Source organism: Ammospiza caudacuta, chromosome 35 (genome assembly GCF_027887145.1).
Source record: "Ammospiza caudacuta isolate bAmmCau1 chromosome 35, bAmmCau1.pri, whole genome shotgun sequence".
Lineage (NCBI taxonomy): Eukaryota > Metazoa > Chordata > Aves > Passeriformes > Passerellidae > Ammospiza > Ammospiza caudacuta.
In genome coordinates, this window is record NC_080627.1 from 1,679,984 (window position 1) to 1,694,227 (window position 14,244).

Consider the following 14,244-nt stretch of genomic DNA (forward strand, 5'->3'; position numbering starts at 1 on the left):
AGGCCTTGGGGGCATTTTGGGGGGGCAAATTTTGGGGTGGGGGTCCCAATTTTGGGGTGCGCACCCAATTTAGGGTGGGGGTCCCAATTTTGGGGTGAGGGTCCCAAATTGTGGGGAGGGGTCTCAATTTTGGGGGGTCCCGGATTTCCCCCCCCCCCCCGCGCCTTCGCACCTCGCTGCCGGCGGCTCGCGCGGGGGGGCGTGGCCAGCGGGAGAGGCTGCGCTGATTGGACGAGGCTTCAAACGGGGCGCGGCTTGGGCCGTACCATGTTCGGAGGGGGGGATAGAGGGGATCTCGGTATTGTGTGGGGGGTCTCAGGGTCTATGGGGAGGGGTTTGGGGGGTGGTCCCGATACTTTTGGGGGATCTCGGTATTTTGGGGGGGGTCTCAGTGTTTGGGGGGGGTTCTCAGAGATATGGGGAGCTTTTTGGGGGTGTGGTCCCGGTGTTTTGGGGGGGGTCTCAGGGAATATGGTTTTTTTTTAGGGGGGTGGTCCCGGTGTTTTGGGAGGTCTCAGCGTCTATGTGGAGTTTTTTAGGGGGGTGGTCCCGACATCTGGGGGGGGGTCTCAGGGTCTATGAGAGGGTTTTTGGGGGGGGTCCCGGTATTTTTTGGGGGGGGTCTCAGGGGATATAGGAGTGTTTTTGGGGGGGGGGGTGTCTCAGGGTCTCTGGGGAGATTTTTGGGGGCGGTCCCGATACTTTTGGGGGATCTCGGTATTTTGGGGAGGGGTCCCGCTAATTTGGGGGGGGGGTCTGGTGGATACAGGAAAGATTTTTTGGGGGGGGGGGGGATTGTTCCCCAAATTTCGGGCGCTCCCCCTCCCCACGTCGATCTCGCCTTCTCTCCCTCCCCGTGACGTACGGGAGGGGCGGGGCCAAGCGATGAAACCACGCCCCCTTCTCGCGTCGCGCGCCGGTGACGTCAGCGGCGCGCGGGAGCGGCGCGCGGGGAGACGCGGAGAGCGCGGGAGCGGTGAGGGGGGATGGGAATCGATAACGATCGATAACGATCGATAAGGGGGCTATAGGGGATCGATAAGGGGGTATAGCGCGTGGGGAGGGGGCTCGGGGCCCGCAGGGGCCGGGGGGAGACGCGGAGAGCGCGGGAGCGGTGAGGGGGATGGGAATCGATAACGATCGATAAGGGGGAAATAGGGGATCGATAAGGGGGCTATAGGGGATCGATAAGGGGGTATAGCGGGTGGGGAGGGGGCTCGGGGCCCGCAGGGGCCGGGGGGAGACGCGGAGAGCGCGGGAGCGGTGGGGGGGGATGGGAATCGATAAGGGATCGATAAGGGGGCTATAGGGGATCGATAAGGGGGCTATAGGGGATCGATAAGGGGGCTATAGGGGATCGATAGGGATCTGTGGGATATCTGAAGGGTCTGGGGTCTCTCCCTATGGCGTCTCTATAGCGCCCCTTTTGGGTCTGGGGTCTCTACAGGGTCTCTCTGGGGTCGCTACAGGATCCCTGCAGGGTCTCTGTTGGGTCTGGGGTCTCCATGGGGTTATTTTGGGTCTGGGGTCTCCATGGGGTCTCTTTAGGGTTATTTTGGGTCTGGGGTCTCCATGGGGTCTCTTTAGGGTTATTTTGGGTCTGGGGTCTCCATGGGGTCTCTGTAGGGTCCCTGCAGGGTCTCTATTGGGTCTGGGGTCTCCATGGAGTCTCCATAGGGTTATTTTGGGTCTGGGGTCTCAATGGGGTCTCTGTAGGATCCCTGCAGGGTCTCTGTTGGGTCTGGGGTCTCCATGGGGTGTCTGTAGGATCTCTATTGGGTCTGGGGTCTCTATGGGGTCTCTGTGGGGTCTCCATGGGGTTATTTTGGGTCTGGGGTCTCCATAGGGTTTCTCTGGGTTTATTTTGGGTCTGGGGTCTCCCAGGTCCCATTTGGGTCTGGGGTCTCCGTAGGGTTTCTCTGGGGTTATTTTGGGTCTGGGGTCTCCATGGGGTCTCCATGGGTTTATTTTGGGTCTGGGGTCTCCCAGGTTCCCATTTGGGTCTGGGGTCTCCGTAGGGTTTCTCTGGGTTTATTTTGGGTCTGGGGTCTCTCCCAGGTCCCATTTGGGTCTGGGGTCTCCATGGGGTTTCTCTGGGGTTATTTTGGGTCTGGGGTCTCTCCATAGGTTCCCATTTGGGTCTGGGGTCTCCGTAGGGTTTCTCTGGGTTTATTTTGGGTCTGGGGTCTCTCCCAGGTCCCATTTGGGTCTGGGGTCTCTATGGGGTCTCTGTGGGGTCTCCATGGGGTTATTTTGGGTCTGGGGTCTCCATAGGGTTTCTCTGGGTTTATTTTGGGTCTGGGGTCTCCCAGGTTCCCATTTGGGTCTGGGGTCTCCCAGGTTCCCATTTGGGTCTGGGGTCTCCCAGGTCCCATTTGGGTCTGGGGTCTCCGTAGGGTTTCTCTGGGGTTATTTTGGGTCTGGGGTCTCCATGGGGTTTCTCTGGGGTTATTTTGGGTCTGGGGTCTCTGTAGGGTTTCTCTGGGGTTATTTTGGGTCTGGGGTCTCCCAGGTCCCATTTGGGTCTGGGGTCTCTGTAGGGTTTCTCTGGGGTTATTTTGGGTCTGGGGTCTCCATGGGGTTTCTCTGGGTTTATTTTGGGTCTGGGGTCTCTCCCAGGTCCCATTTGGGTCTGGGGTCTCTGTAGGGTTTCTCTGGGTTTATTTTGGGTCTGGGGTCTCTCCCAGGTTCCCATTTGGGTCTGGGGTCTCCATGGGGTCTCCATGGGGTTTCTCTGGGGTTATTTTGGGTCTGGGGTCTCTCCCAGGTTCCCATTTGGGTCTGGGGTCTCCATGGGGTTTCTCTGGGGTTATTTTGGGTCTGGGGTCTCCCAGGTCCCATTTGGGTCTGGGGTCTCTGTAGGGTTTCTCTGGGTTTATTTTGGGTCTGGGGTCTCTCCCAGGTTCCCATTTGGGTCTGGGGTCTCCATGGGGTTTCTCTGGGGTTATTTTGGGTCTGGGGTCTCTCCATAGGGTCCCATTTGGGTCTGGGGTCTCCATGGGGTCTCCATGGGGTCTCCATGGGGTTATTTTGGGTCTGGGGTCTCTCCCAGGTCCCATTTGGGTCTGGGGTCCGCGCGGGGCCATGGCCGGGGCTCAGGAGGGGCCGAGCCCCCGGCCCGGGCAGGAGGAGCCCGGGAGCGACGGCCGGAGCACCTCGGAACGGGTGAGAGACACCGGGGAACGGGGGAAAATGGGGAAAATGGGTGAAAAATGGGGAAAATGGGTTAAAAATGGGGAAAATGGGAAAAATGGGGTTAAAAACGGGAAAAATGGGGTTAAAAACGGGAAAAATGGGGAAAAAACTGAACAAAAACAAGGAAAAAATGGGGAAAAATAGGGAGGGGAGGAGCACCTCGGAACGGGTGAGAGACACGGGGGAATGGGGTGAAAAATGGGGAAAATGGGGTGAAAAATGGGAAAAACGGGAAAAATGGGGTTAAAAATGGGAAAAATGGGGTTAAAAATGGGAAAAATGGGGAAAAAACTGAACAAAAACAAGGAAAAAATGGGGAAAAATAGGGAGGGGAGGAGCACCTCGGAACGGGTGAGAAATGGGGAAAACGGGGGAAAAATAGGAAAATGGGAAAAATGGGGTTAAAAATGGGGTTAGACATGGGGAAAATGGGAAAAATGGGGAAAAAACTAAAGAAAAACAAGAGAAAATGGGAAAAATAGGGATGGGAGGAGCACCTCGGAACGGGTGAGAGACAGTGGGGAAAATGGGGGGAAATGGGAAAAATGGGAAAAAATCTGAAAAAAACCAGGAAAAAATGGGGAAAAAACTAAAAAAAACCAAGAGAAAATGGGAAAAATAGGGACGGGAGGAGCACCTGGGAACGGGTGAGAACACGGGAAAATGGGGGAAAAATGGGGTTAAAAATGGGGAAAATGGGAAAAACGGGGAAAATGGGGAAAAAAATGAAAAAACCCAGGAAAAAATGGGGAAAAAACTAAAAAAAAACCAAGAGAAAATGGGAAAAATAGGGATGGGAGGAGCACCTGGGAACGGGTGAGAGATGGGGAAAAATGAGGTTAAAAAATGGGAAAAATGGGGTGAAAAAGGGGGAAAATGGGGAAAAAATGGGAAAATGGGGTAAAAAATGGGAAAAAAAGCAGAGGAAAAATGGGGAAAAATCCTGAAAAAGGAATGGGAAAAATGGGGAAAAAAATGGGAAAAAAGGTGAAAAATCCTGGAAAAGAAACGGGGAAAATGGGAAAAATGGGGTAAAAAATGGGGGAAAATCCTGAAAAAGAAACTGAAAAAATGGGGAAAATGGGGATAAAAATGAGGTAAAAACTGGAAAAAATGGGGAAAAAACTGAAAAAAAAACAGGAAAAAATCTGGAAAAATGGGGATGGGAGGAGCCCCTCGGAATGGGGAAAAAATGGAAAATAAAAAGGGAAAATGGGATAAAAATGAGGTAAAAACTGGAAAAAACTCAGGAAAAAACTGGAAAAAACTCAGGAAAAAACCAGGAAAAAATGAGGATGGGAGGAGCCCCTCGGAATGGGGAAAAAATGGAAAAAAAAAGGGAAAAATGGTGAAAAAATTGGATTTGTAGGTGGTGGATCTGCTGAACCAGGCGGCGCTGATTGGGAACGAGGGGAAAATCTCCATCCTGAGACAGGTGAGAGGGGAAATGGGGAAAAAATTGAATTTTTTGGGGATAAATGGGATTTTGGGGGGAATAAATGGGATTTTTGGGTGAGGAAATTGGGATTTTGAGGGGAAAATGGGATTTTGGGGAGGGGAAATTGGGATTTTTTGGGGAATAAATGGGATTTTGAGGGAATAAATGGGATTTTGGGGGGAGGAAATTGGGATTTTTGGGGGAATAAATGGGATTTTGGGGGTTTAAATGGGATTTTGGGGGGAGGAAAAGGGATTTTGAGGGGGAAATGGGATTTTGGGAGGGGAAATTGGAATTTTGGGGGAATAAATGGGATTTTGGGGGGAATAAATGGGATTTTTTGGGGAATAAATGGGAATTTTGGGGGGATAAATGGGATTTTGGGGGGAATAAATGGGATTTTGGGGGGAATAAATGGGATTTTGGGGGAATAAATGGGATTTGGGGGAAAAAAAAGGGATTTTTGGGTGGGGAAATGGGATTTTGAGGGGGATAAATGGGATTTTGGGGGGAAAATTTTGGATTTGGGGGGAATGGGTGGGATTTGGGGGAAAGAATGGGACTTTTTGGAGGGGAAATTGGGATTTTGGGAGGGGAAATTGGGATTTGGGTGGAAAAAATGAGGATTTGGGTGGGAAAAGCTGGGATTGGGTGGGAAATTTGGGATTGGGGTGGAATAAATGAGGATTTGAGGTGGGAATTTGGGATTTGAGGTGGGAAATTTGGGATTTGGGGTGGGAAATTCGGGATTTGGGGTGGGAAATTCGGGATTTGGGTGGAATAAATGAGGATTTGGGGTGGGAAATTTGGGATTGGGGTGGGAATTTGGGATTTTGGAGGGGGTGGCTCTGTCCCCACGGTGTCCCCACGGTGTCCCCGCGTGTCCCCACGATGTCCCCACGATGTCCCCACGATGTCCCCACGATGTCCCCACGTGTGCCCACGATATCCCCTTGGTGTCCCCGCGTGTCCCCACGATGTCCCCACGATGTCCCCGCGATGTCCCCGCGATGTCCCCTCGGTGTCCCCACGATGTCCCCACGGTGTCCCCGCGTGTCCCCACGATGTCCCCACGTGTCCCCACGGTGTCCCCACAATGTCCCCACGTGTCCCCACGTGTCCCCACGGTGTCACCACGATGTCCCCACGATGTCCCCACGATGTCCCCACAGTGTCCCCACGTGTTCCCACGTGTCCCCACGATGTCCCCGCGATGTCCCCACGTGTCCCCACGATGTCCCCACGGTGTCACCACGATGTCCCCGCGATGTCCCCGCGATGTCCCCGCGATGTCCCCTCGGTGTCCCCACGATGTCCCCACGGTGTCCCCACGTGTCCCCACGATGTCCCCACGATGTCCCCACGGTGTCCCCGCGTGTCCCCACGATGTCCCCACGTGTCCCCACGATGTCCCCACAATGTCCCCACGTGTCCCCACGTGTCCCCACGGTGTCACCACGATGTCCCCACGTGTCCCCACGGTGTCCCCGCGTGTCCCCATGTGTCCCCATGTGTCCCCACATGTCCCCACAATGTCCCCACGTGTCCCCACGGTGTCCCCACGGTGTCCCCACGATGTCCCCACGGTGTCCCCACGATGTCCCCGCGTGTCCCCAGGTGCAGGAGCTGATCATCAACAAGGACCCCACGCTGCTGGACAACTTCCTGGATGTGAGTGAGCTTTGGGGGGATTTGGGGCATTTGGGAATTTGGGAATTTGGGAATTTGGGATGGGTTTGGGAATTTGGGATGGGTTTGGGGAATTGGGGCATTTGGGAATTTGGGAATTTGGGAGTTTGGGGGAGTTTGGGAATTTGGGAGTTTGGGGGAATTTGGGAATTTGGGATGGGTTTGGGGGGAATTTGGAGCAGGTTTGGGGTGAATTTGGGGCTGAATTTGGGGCTGGATTTGGGGCTGGATTTGGGTGAATTTGGGGCAGATTTGTGGTGAATTTGGGGGAATTTCAGGCAGATTTGGAGCTGGATTTGGGGCTGGATTTGGATAAACTTGGGGCAGATTTGAGGTGAATTTGGGGGAATTTCAGGCAGGTTTGGGGTGAATTTGGGGGAATTTGGGACTGGATTTGGGGGGAATTTGGGTGAATTTGGGGCAGGTTTGGGGTGAATATGGAGGCATTTCAGGCAGGTTTGGGGGGAATTTGGGGCTGGATTTGGGGGTGGATTTGGGGGAATTTGGGGGAATTTGGGGCAGGTTTGGGGTGAATTTGGGGGAATTTGGGGCAGATTTGGGGGAATTTCAGGCAGGTTTGGGGTGAATTTGGAGCAGGTTTGGGGTGAATTTGGGGGAATTTGGGACTGGATTTGGGTGAATTTGGGTGAATTTGGGGCAGGTTTGGGGGCAATTTGGGGGAATTTCAGGCAGGTTTGGGGTGAATTTAGGGCTGGATTTGGGGCTGGATTTGGGTGAATTTGGGGGAATTTGGGGGGAATTTGGGGCTGGATTTGGGGATGGATTTGGGTGAATTTGGGGCAGGTTTGGGGGGAATTTGGGGCGCCCCCACCCCTCTCTGACCCCCCATTTCCCCCCAGGAAATCATCGCCTTCCAGGCCGACAAATCCATCGAGGTGCGGAAATTCGTGGTGGGGTTCATCGAGGAGGCCTGGTGAGATTTGGGGCAAAAAATGGGGATTTTGGGGCCATTTTGGGGGGAATTTTGAGGCTTTTTGGGGGGAGATTTTGGGACTTTTTGGGGCTTTTTTGGGGGAATTTTGGGGCTTTTTGGGGCCATTTTGGGGGGAAATTTGGGGCTTTTTTGGGGCCATTTTTCGGGGAATTTTTTGGCTGTTTTGGGGCCATTTTGAGGCCATTTTGGTGGGAATTTTGGAGCTGCTTTGGTGGAATTTTGGGATTTCTTTGGGGGCATTTTTGGGGTTCTTTTGGGGGAAATTTTGAGGCTCCTTTAGTGGGAATTTTGGGCAGTTTCCCTGGGAATTTTGGCCCATTTTGGTGGGAATTCTGACCAGCTGTAGTAGGAATTTCTGGGCCGTTTTGAGGCCATTTCCATGGGAATTTTTGGGCCATTTCCCTGGGAATTTTGAGCCATTTTATTGCAAATTTTTGTGTCCTTTTGGTGGGAATTTTGGGCAATTTCCATGGGAATTTTTGGGCCATTTCCATGGGAATTTTGAGCCATTTTGGTGGGAATTTTTGGCCATTTCTGTGGGAATTTTGAGCCATTTTGTTGCAAATTTTTGGGCCATTTTGGTGGGAATTTTGGGCAGTTTTCCTGGGAATTTTTGGGCCAATTTGTTGAGAATTTGGGACCAGTTTTATTGGGAATTTTAGGCCCTTTTGGTGGGAATTTTTGGGGCCTCTTGTTGTGAATTTTGGGCCATTTTGGTGGGAATTTTTGGACCATTTTGGTGGGAATCTTTTGGCTGTTTTGGTGGCAATTTTGGGCTATTTTGAGGCCATTTTAGCCGTTTCTGTGGGAATTTTTGAACCATTTTGGTGGGAATTTTTTTTGTCATTTTGATGGGAATTTTTTGGGCCATTTTGGTGGCAATTTTGGACCATTTTTGTGGGAATTTTTCACCCGTTTCCATGGGAATTTTGGGCCCTTTCTGTGTCTTTGTGGGCGACCCAGATATAAAAATAATAAATTCGCTTTTTGCCGTGCCCATTTTGGTAGGAATTTATTTGACCATTTTGCTGGCAATTTTGGGTTATTTTGGTGAGAACTTTTGGGCTATTTTGAGGCCCTTTTAGCAGTTTCTGTGGGAATTTTTGGCCCATTTTGGTGGGAATTTTTGGACCATTTTGGTGGGAATCTTTTGGCTGTTTTGGTGGCAATTTTGGGCCGTTTTGGTGGCAATTTTTTTTGTCATTTTGGTGGCAATTTTTTGGCCGTTTCCATGGCAATTTTGCACCATTTTGGTTGGAATTTTTCACCCGTTTCCATGGGAATTTTGGGCCCTTTCTGTGTCTTTGGAGAAACCCAGATATAAAAATAATAAAGTTCACTTTTTGCCGTGACCATTTTGCTGGAAATTTTGGGTTATTTTGGTGAGAACTTTTGGGCTATTTTGAGGCCATTTTAGCAGTTTCTGTGGGAATTTTGGGACCATTTTGGTGGGAATTTTTGGACCATCTTGGTGGGAATTTTTGGACCATTTCGGTGGGAACTTTTGGACCATCTTGGTAGGAATTTTTGGACCATTTTGGTGGGAATCTTTTGGCCGTTTTGGTGGCAATTTTGGGCCGTTTTGGTGGCAATTTTTGACCCATTTCCATGGGAATTTTGGGCCGTTTCTGTGTCTTTGGGGTGACCCCGATATAAAAACAATAAATTCACTTTTTGCCGTGCCCAGCAAGAGGGACATCGAGCTGCTGCTGAAGCTGGTGGCCAACCTGAACATGCTGCTCAAGGACGAGAACGTCAACGTGGTCAAGAAGGCCATCCTGACCATGACCCAGCTCTACAAGGTGGCCCTGCAGGTGAGGCCACCTGGGGACACCTGGGGACACCCGGGGACACCACGGGGACACCACGGGGGCTCGGGCGGGGCCACAACGCAAAAAACCGCGAGTTCCTGCTCCAAACCAGAGGGAAAATTCGGATTTTTGGGGTTTTTTTTGTTAAATTGGGTGGTTTTGGGGAAGGGGGATGCTGAGCTAATTAATGTTTGCTTGTTAATTGCTTATTGGTAGCGCTGACCTTAAATGTTAATATTTCATTCCGTTTAGTTAGTATTGAGTTATTTATCTGTGTGTTGTTATTAAGTTATATGGAATTATGCTTTTATGTTATAAGTTAAAATGGTTATTTAGTAGACTATGATTTTGAGTATATTATTTTTTTTTATATATTAACAATTGGGCATTAAGTATTAATACCCATAATTGCACAAAAAACAGCTGTAATATTTGATAAAAATTACCAGAATTGTACATAAAATTTGCCTTAATATTCAATACCAATTACTGTAATTGGAGATAGAACTGGCCTTAATATTTGATACCAATTACCATAATTAAACATTAAAAAGTCTTTAATATCCAATACAACTACCGTAATTACCTGTAAGAATGCCCTTACAATTTCCATTACAATAGTTGGTACCAATTACTGTAATTACAGATTAAAATTGTTTTAATGTTAGATCCCAATTACACATTAAAAGCGTCTTTAATACTTATAATATTTAAGACTAATTGCCGTAATTACACATAAAAGTGGCCTTTTATTCTTTGCCAATTACCGTAATTCACATAAAAGCAGGCTTAATATTTGATCCCAATTACCATAATTACACATAAAAAGAAGTCTTTAATACCCCATACAATTACCATAATTACCCATAAAAATTACCTTACAATTACCATGACAATAATTGATACCAATTACTGTAATTAGAGTTAAAAACTGATTTGGTATTTAATAGCAATTACCCCAGTTGCACATAAAAATAGTCTTAATATTTGATCCCAATTATCATAATTGCACGTAAAACGTGTCTTAATATTTGATCAATTTAATTAAAATTTATTGCACATAAGAAAGCCTTTAATAGCCAAGACGGTTACCGTAATTACTAGTAGAAACCACCTTCAATTTTTATGACAATAGTTGATACCGATTACTGTAATTACAAATAAAAATTGCTTAAATGTTTGATACTAATCACCATAATTCCACATAAAAGTGTCCTTAACGTTCAATATCAATTTCCATAATTACGTATTTAAAAAGGCTTTAATAGCCAATTCAGTTACCATAATTCCACACAAATGTGGCCTTAATTTTCAATACCAATTACCGTAATTGCGCGTAAAGAAGCCTTTAATATCCAATATAATTACTGTAATTGCACGTAAAAGTGGCCTTAATATTTCACACCAATTACCATAATTGCATGTAAAAATAGTCTTAATATTTGGTACCAATTACCATAATTACGCATAAAAAGAATCTTTAACACCCAATACAATTACCGTAATTACCCATAAAACCCCCTTAAAATTTCCACGGCGCCCGCCGCGGTTACCGTAATGACCCATAAAAAAACGGGTAACCCTTTTAATTCCTGGGTTGGTTTTTTTGGGGGGTTTTTTTGCGGGGTTTTTCTGGCATCCCCCAGTGGATGGTGAAGTCCAAGGTGATCGGCGAGCTGCAGGAGGCCTGCTGGGAGATGATGTCCTCCATGGCCAGCGACATCATCCTGCTGCTGGACTCGGACAACGACGGCGTCCGCACGCACGCCATCAAGTTCGTGGAGGGGCTGATCGTGACGCTGTCGCCGCGCACGGCCGACTCCGACGTGCCCAAGCGGCACGAGAACGACGTCAGCCTGGAGCGCATCCCGCGCGACCACCCCGTCATCAAGTACAGTGAGTGAGGGGGCTTGGGGTTGGGGATTGGGGATTGGGGTTTGGGGTTTGGGATTGGGGTTTGGGGTTTGGGGTTTGGGGTTTGGGGATTGGGATTGGGGATTGGGGTTTGGGACCACCCCGTCATCAAGTACAGTGAGTGAGGGGGTTGGGGTTGGGGTTTGGGGATTGGGGTTTGGGGTTTGGGATTGGGGTTTGGGGTTTGGGGATTGGGGTTTGGGGTTTGGGGTTTGGGGTTTGGGATTGGGGATTGGGGTTTGGGACCACCCCGTCATCAAGTACAGTGAGTGAGGGGGCTTGGGATTGGGGATTGGGGATTGGGGTTTGGGGTTTGGGGTTGGGGTTTGGGGTTTGGGGTTTGGGATTGGGGATTGGGGTTTGGGACCACCCCGTCATCAAGTACAGTGAGTGAGGGGGCTTGGGGTTGGGGATTGGGGATTGGGGTTTGGGGTTTGGGATTGGGGTTTGGGGTTTGGGACCACCCCGTCATCAAGTACAGTGAGTGAGGGGGTTTGGGATTGGGGATTGGGGATTGGGGATTGGGATTGGGGATTGGGGTTTGGGGTTTGGGGTTGGGGTTTGGGGTTTGGGACCACCCCGTCATCAAGTACAGTGACTGAGGGGAGATTAGGTTTGGGGATTGGGGTTTGGGGTTTGGGTTTGGGGTTTGGGGATTGGGGTTTGGGTTTGGGGTTTGGGGTTTGGGGTCACCCCATCATCAAGTACAGTGAGTGAGGGGGCTTGGGGATTGGGGTTTGGGGATGGGGGTTTGGGGATTGGGGTTTGGGATCACCCCGTCATCAAGTACAGTGAGTGAGGGGGTTTGGGTTTGGGGTTTGGGGTTTGGGACCCCCCCATCATCAAATACAGTGAGTGAGGGGGATTGGGGATTGGGGGTTTGGGATTGGGGATTGGGGTTTGGGGTTTGGGGTTTGGGATTGGGTTTGGGGTTTGGGGATTGGGGATTGGGGTTTGGGATCACCCCATCATCAAGGACAGCGAGTGAGGGGGTTTGGGGTTTGGGGATTGGGGATTGAGTTTGGGGATTGGGGATTGAGTTTGGGGATTGGGGATTGGGGTTTGGGGTTTGGGACCACGCCGTCATCAAGGACAGTGAGTGAGGGGGTTTGGGGTTTGGGGTTTGGGGTTTGGGGTTTGGGATCACCCCGTCATCAAATACAGTGAGTGAGGGGGATTGGGGATTGGGGTTTGGGGTTTGGGGTTGGAATTTGGGGTTTGGGATTTGGGGTTTGGGGTTTGGGACCATCCCGTCATCAAGCACAGTGAGTGAGGGGAGATTGGGGTTTGGGGTTGGAATTTGGGGTTTGGGACTGGGACCACCCCATCATCAAGTACAGTGAGTGTGGGGTGGAATTTGGGGTTTGGAGCTTGGGGTTAGGGGTTGGGATTTGGGATTTGGGGTTTGGAATTGGGGATTTGGGATTTGGGGTTTGGAATTGGGGATTTGGGGTTTGGGGTTTGGAATTGGGGATTTGGGGTTTAGAATTGGGGATTTGGGGTTTGGGGTTTGGAGTTTGGGGATTGGGGTTTGGAATTTGGGATTGAGACCACCCCGTCATCAAGTACGGTGAGTGAGGGGGATTGGGGTGGGATGACCCCACTGACCCCTCGAGTTGGGGCCTCAGTGACCTCCCCGTGGGTCGGTGACATCCCCCGGTGTCCCCAGACGTGCTGTGGGAGGAGGGCAAGGCGGCGCTGGAGCAGCTGCTCAAGTTCATGGTGCACCCGGCCATCTCCAGCATCAACCTGACGGCGGCGCTGGGCTCGCTGGCCACCATCGCCCGCCAGCGGCCCATGTTCATGGCCGAGGTCATCCAGGCCTACGAGACCCTCCACGGTAACGTCCCCAGTGTCCCCTGGTGTCCCTCAGTGTCCCCAATGTCCCCCAGTGTCCCTCAGTGTCCCCCAGTGTCCCCCAGTGTCCCTCAGTGTCCCCATGTTCATGGCCGAGGTCATCCAGGCCTACGAGACCCTCCACGGTAATGTCCCTTGGTGTCCCCTGGTGTTCCCTGGTGTCCCCATGTTCATGGCCGAGATCACCCAGACCTCCATGGTAATGTCCCCAGTGTCCCCTTGGTGTCCCCTTGGTGTCCCTTGGTGTCCTCTGGTGTCCCCTGGTCACCCCATGTTCATGGCCGAGGTCATCCAGGTCTGCGAGACCCTCCATGGTAATGCCATCTGCTGTCCCCTGGTGTCCCTCAGTGTCCCCTGGTGTCCCCTTGTTGTCCTTTGGTGTCTCTTGGTGTCCCTGGTCACCCCGTGTCCATGGCTGAGGTCATCCACGTCTCCATGGTAATGTTCCTGAGGTGTCCCCTGGTGTCCCCTGGCCACCCCGTGTCCATGGCTGAGGTCATCCAGGCCTACGAGACCCTCCATGGGAACATCCCTGCTGTCCCCTGGTGTCCCCAGGTGTCCCTAACCTGTCCCCAACCTGTCCCCTCTCCCCATAGCCAACCTGCCGCCCACACTGGCCAGGTCCCAGCTGTCCCCAGGTGTCCCCAACCTGTCCCCTCTCCCCGTAGCCATCCTGCCTTTGACATTGGCCATGTCCCAGCTGTCCCCAGGTGTCCCCGTGTGTCCCCAACCTGTCCCCTCTCCCCTCGTAGCCAACTTGCCGCCCACACTGGCCAAGTCGCAGGTGTCCCCAGCTGTCCCCAGGTGTCCCCAAGTGTCCCCAACCTGTCCCCTGTCCCCTCCCAGCCAACCTGCCGCCCACGCTGGCCAAGTCCCAGCTGTCCCCAGGTGTTCCCAGGTGTTCTGAGGTGTCCCCAACCTGTCCCCTCTCCCCTCGTAGCCAACCTGCCTCGCACGCTGGCCAAGTCTCAGGTGTCCCTGAATGTCCCCAACCTGTCCACAACCTGTCCCCAAATGTCTCCAACCTGTCCCCGACCTGTTCCCAAATGTCCCCAACCTGTCCCCAACCTGTCCCCTGTCCCCTCCCAGCCAACCTGCTGCCCACGCTGGCCAAGTCCCAGCTGTCCCCAGGTGTCCCCAACCTGTCCCCAACCTGTCCCCTCCCAGCCAACCTGCCGCCCACGCTGGCCAAGTCGCAGGTGTCCCCAGCCTGTCCCTAGCTTGTCCCCAAGTGTCCCCAACCTGTCCCTAACCCCATCCCTGTCCCCTCGTAGCCAACCTGCCGCCCACGCTGGCCAAGTCCCAGCTGTCCCCAGGTGTCCCCAGGTGTCCCCAGGTGTCCCTAACCTGTCCCTGTCCCCTCCCAGCCAACCTGCTGCCCATGC

The 14,244-nt window shown here is 51.7% G+C and overlaps 1 protein-coding gene across 1 annotated transcript in view; it reads left to right on the top strand.

The window, feature by feature from the left end:
* The first annotated feature begins 941 nt into the window (after positions 1-941).
* The window catches only part of SYMPK (symplekin scaffold protein), a 35,644-nt gene continuing 22,341 nt past the window's right edge, over positions 942-14,244 (top strand). The window contains exons 1-8 of the mRNA XM_058822823.1: positions 942-976; positions 3,053-3,165; positions 4,565-4,630; positions 6,251-6,304; positions 7,183-7,256; positions 8,965-9,091; positions 10,735-10,984; positions 12,672-12,842. Coding sequence (XP_058678806.1) covers positions 3,085-3,165; positions 4,565-4,630; positions 6,251-6,304; positions 7,183-7,256; positions 8,965-9,091; positions 10,735-10,984; positions 12,672-12,842 — 823 coding nt within the window. The 5' untranslated portion in view covers positions 942-976; positions 3,053-3,084. The remainder of the gene's footprint in view (positions 977-3,052; positions 3,166-4,564; positions 4,631-6,250; positions 6,305-7,182; positions 7,257-8,964; positions 9,092-10,734; positions 10,985-12,671; positions 12,843-14,244) is intronic.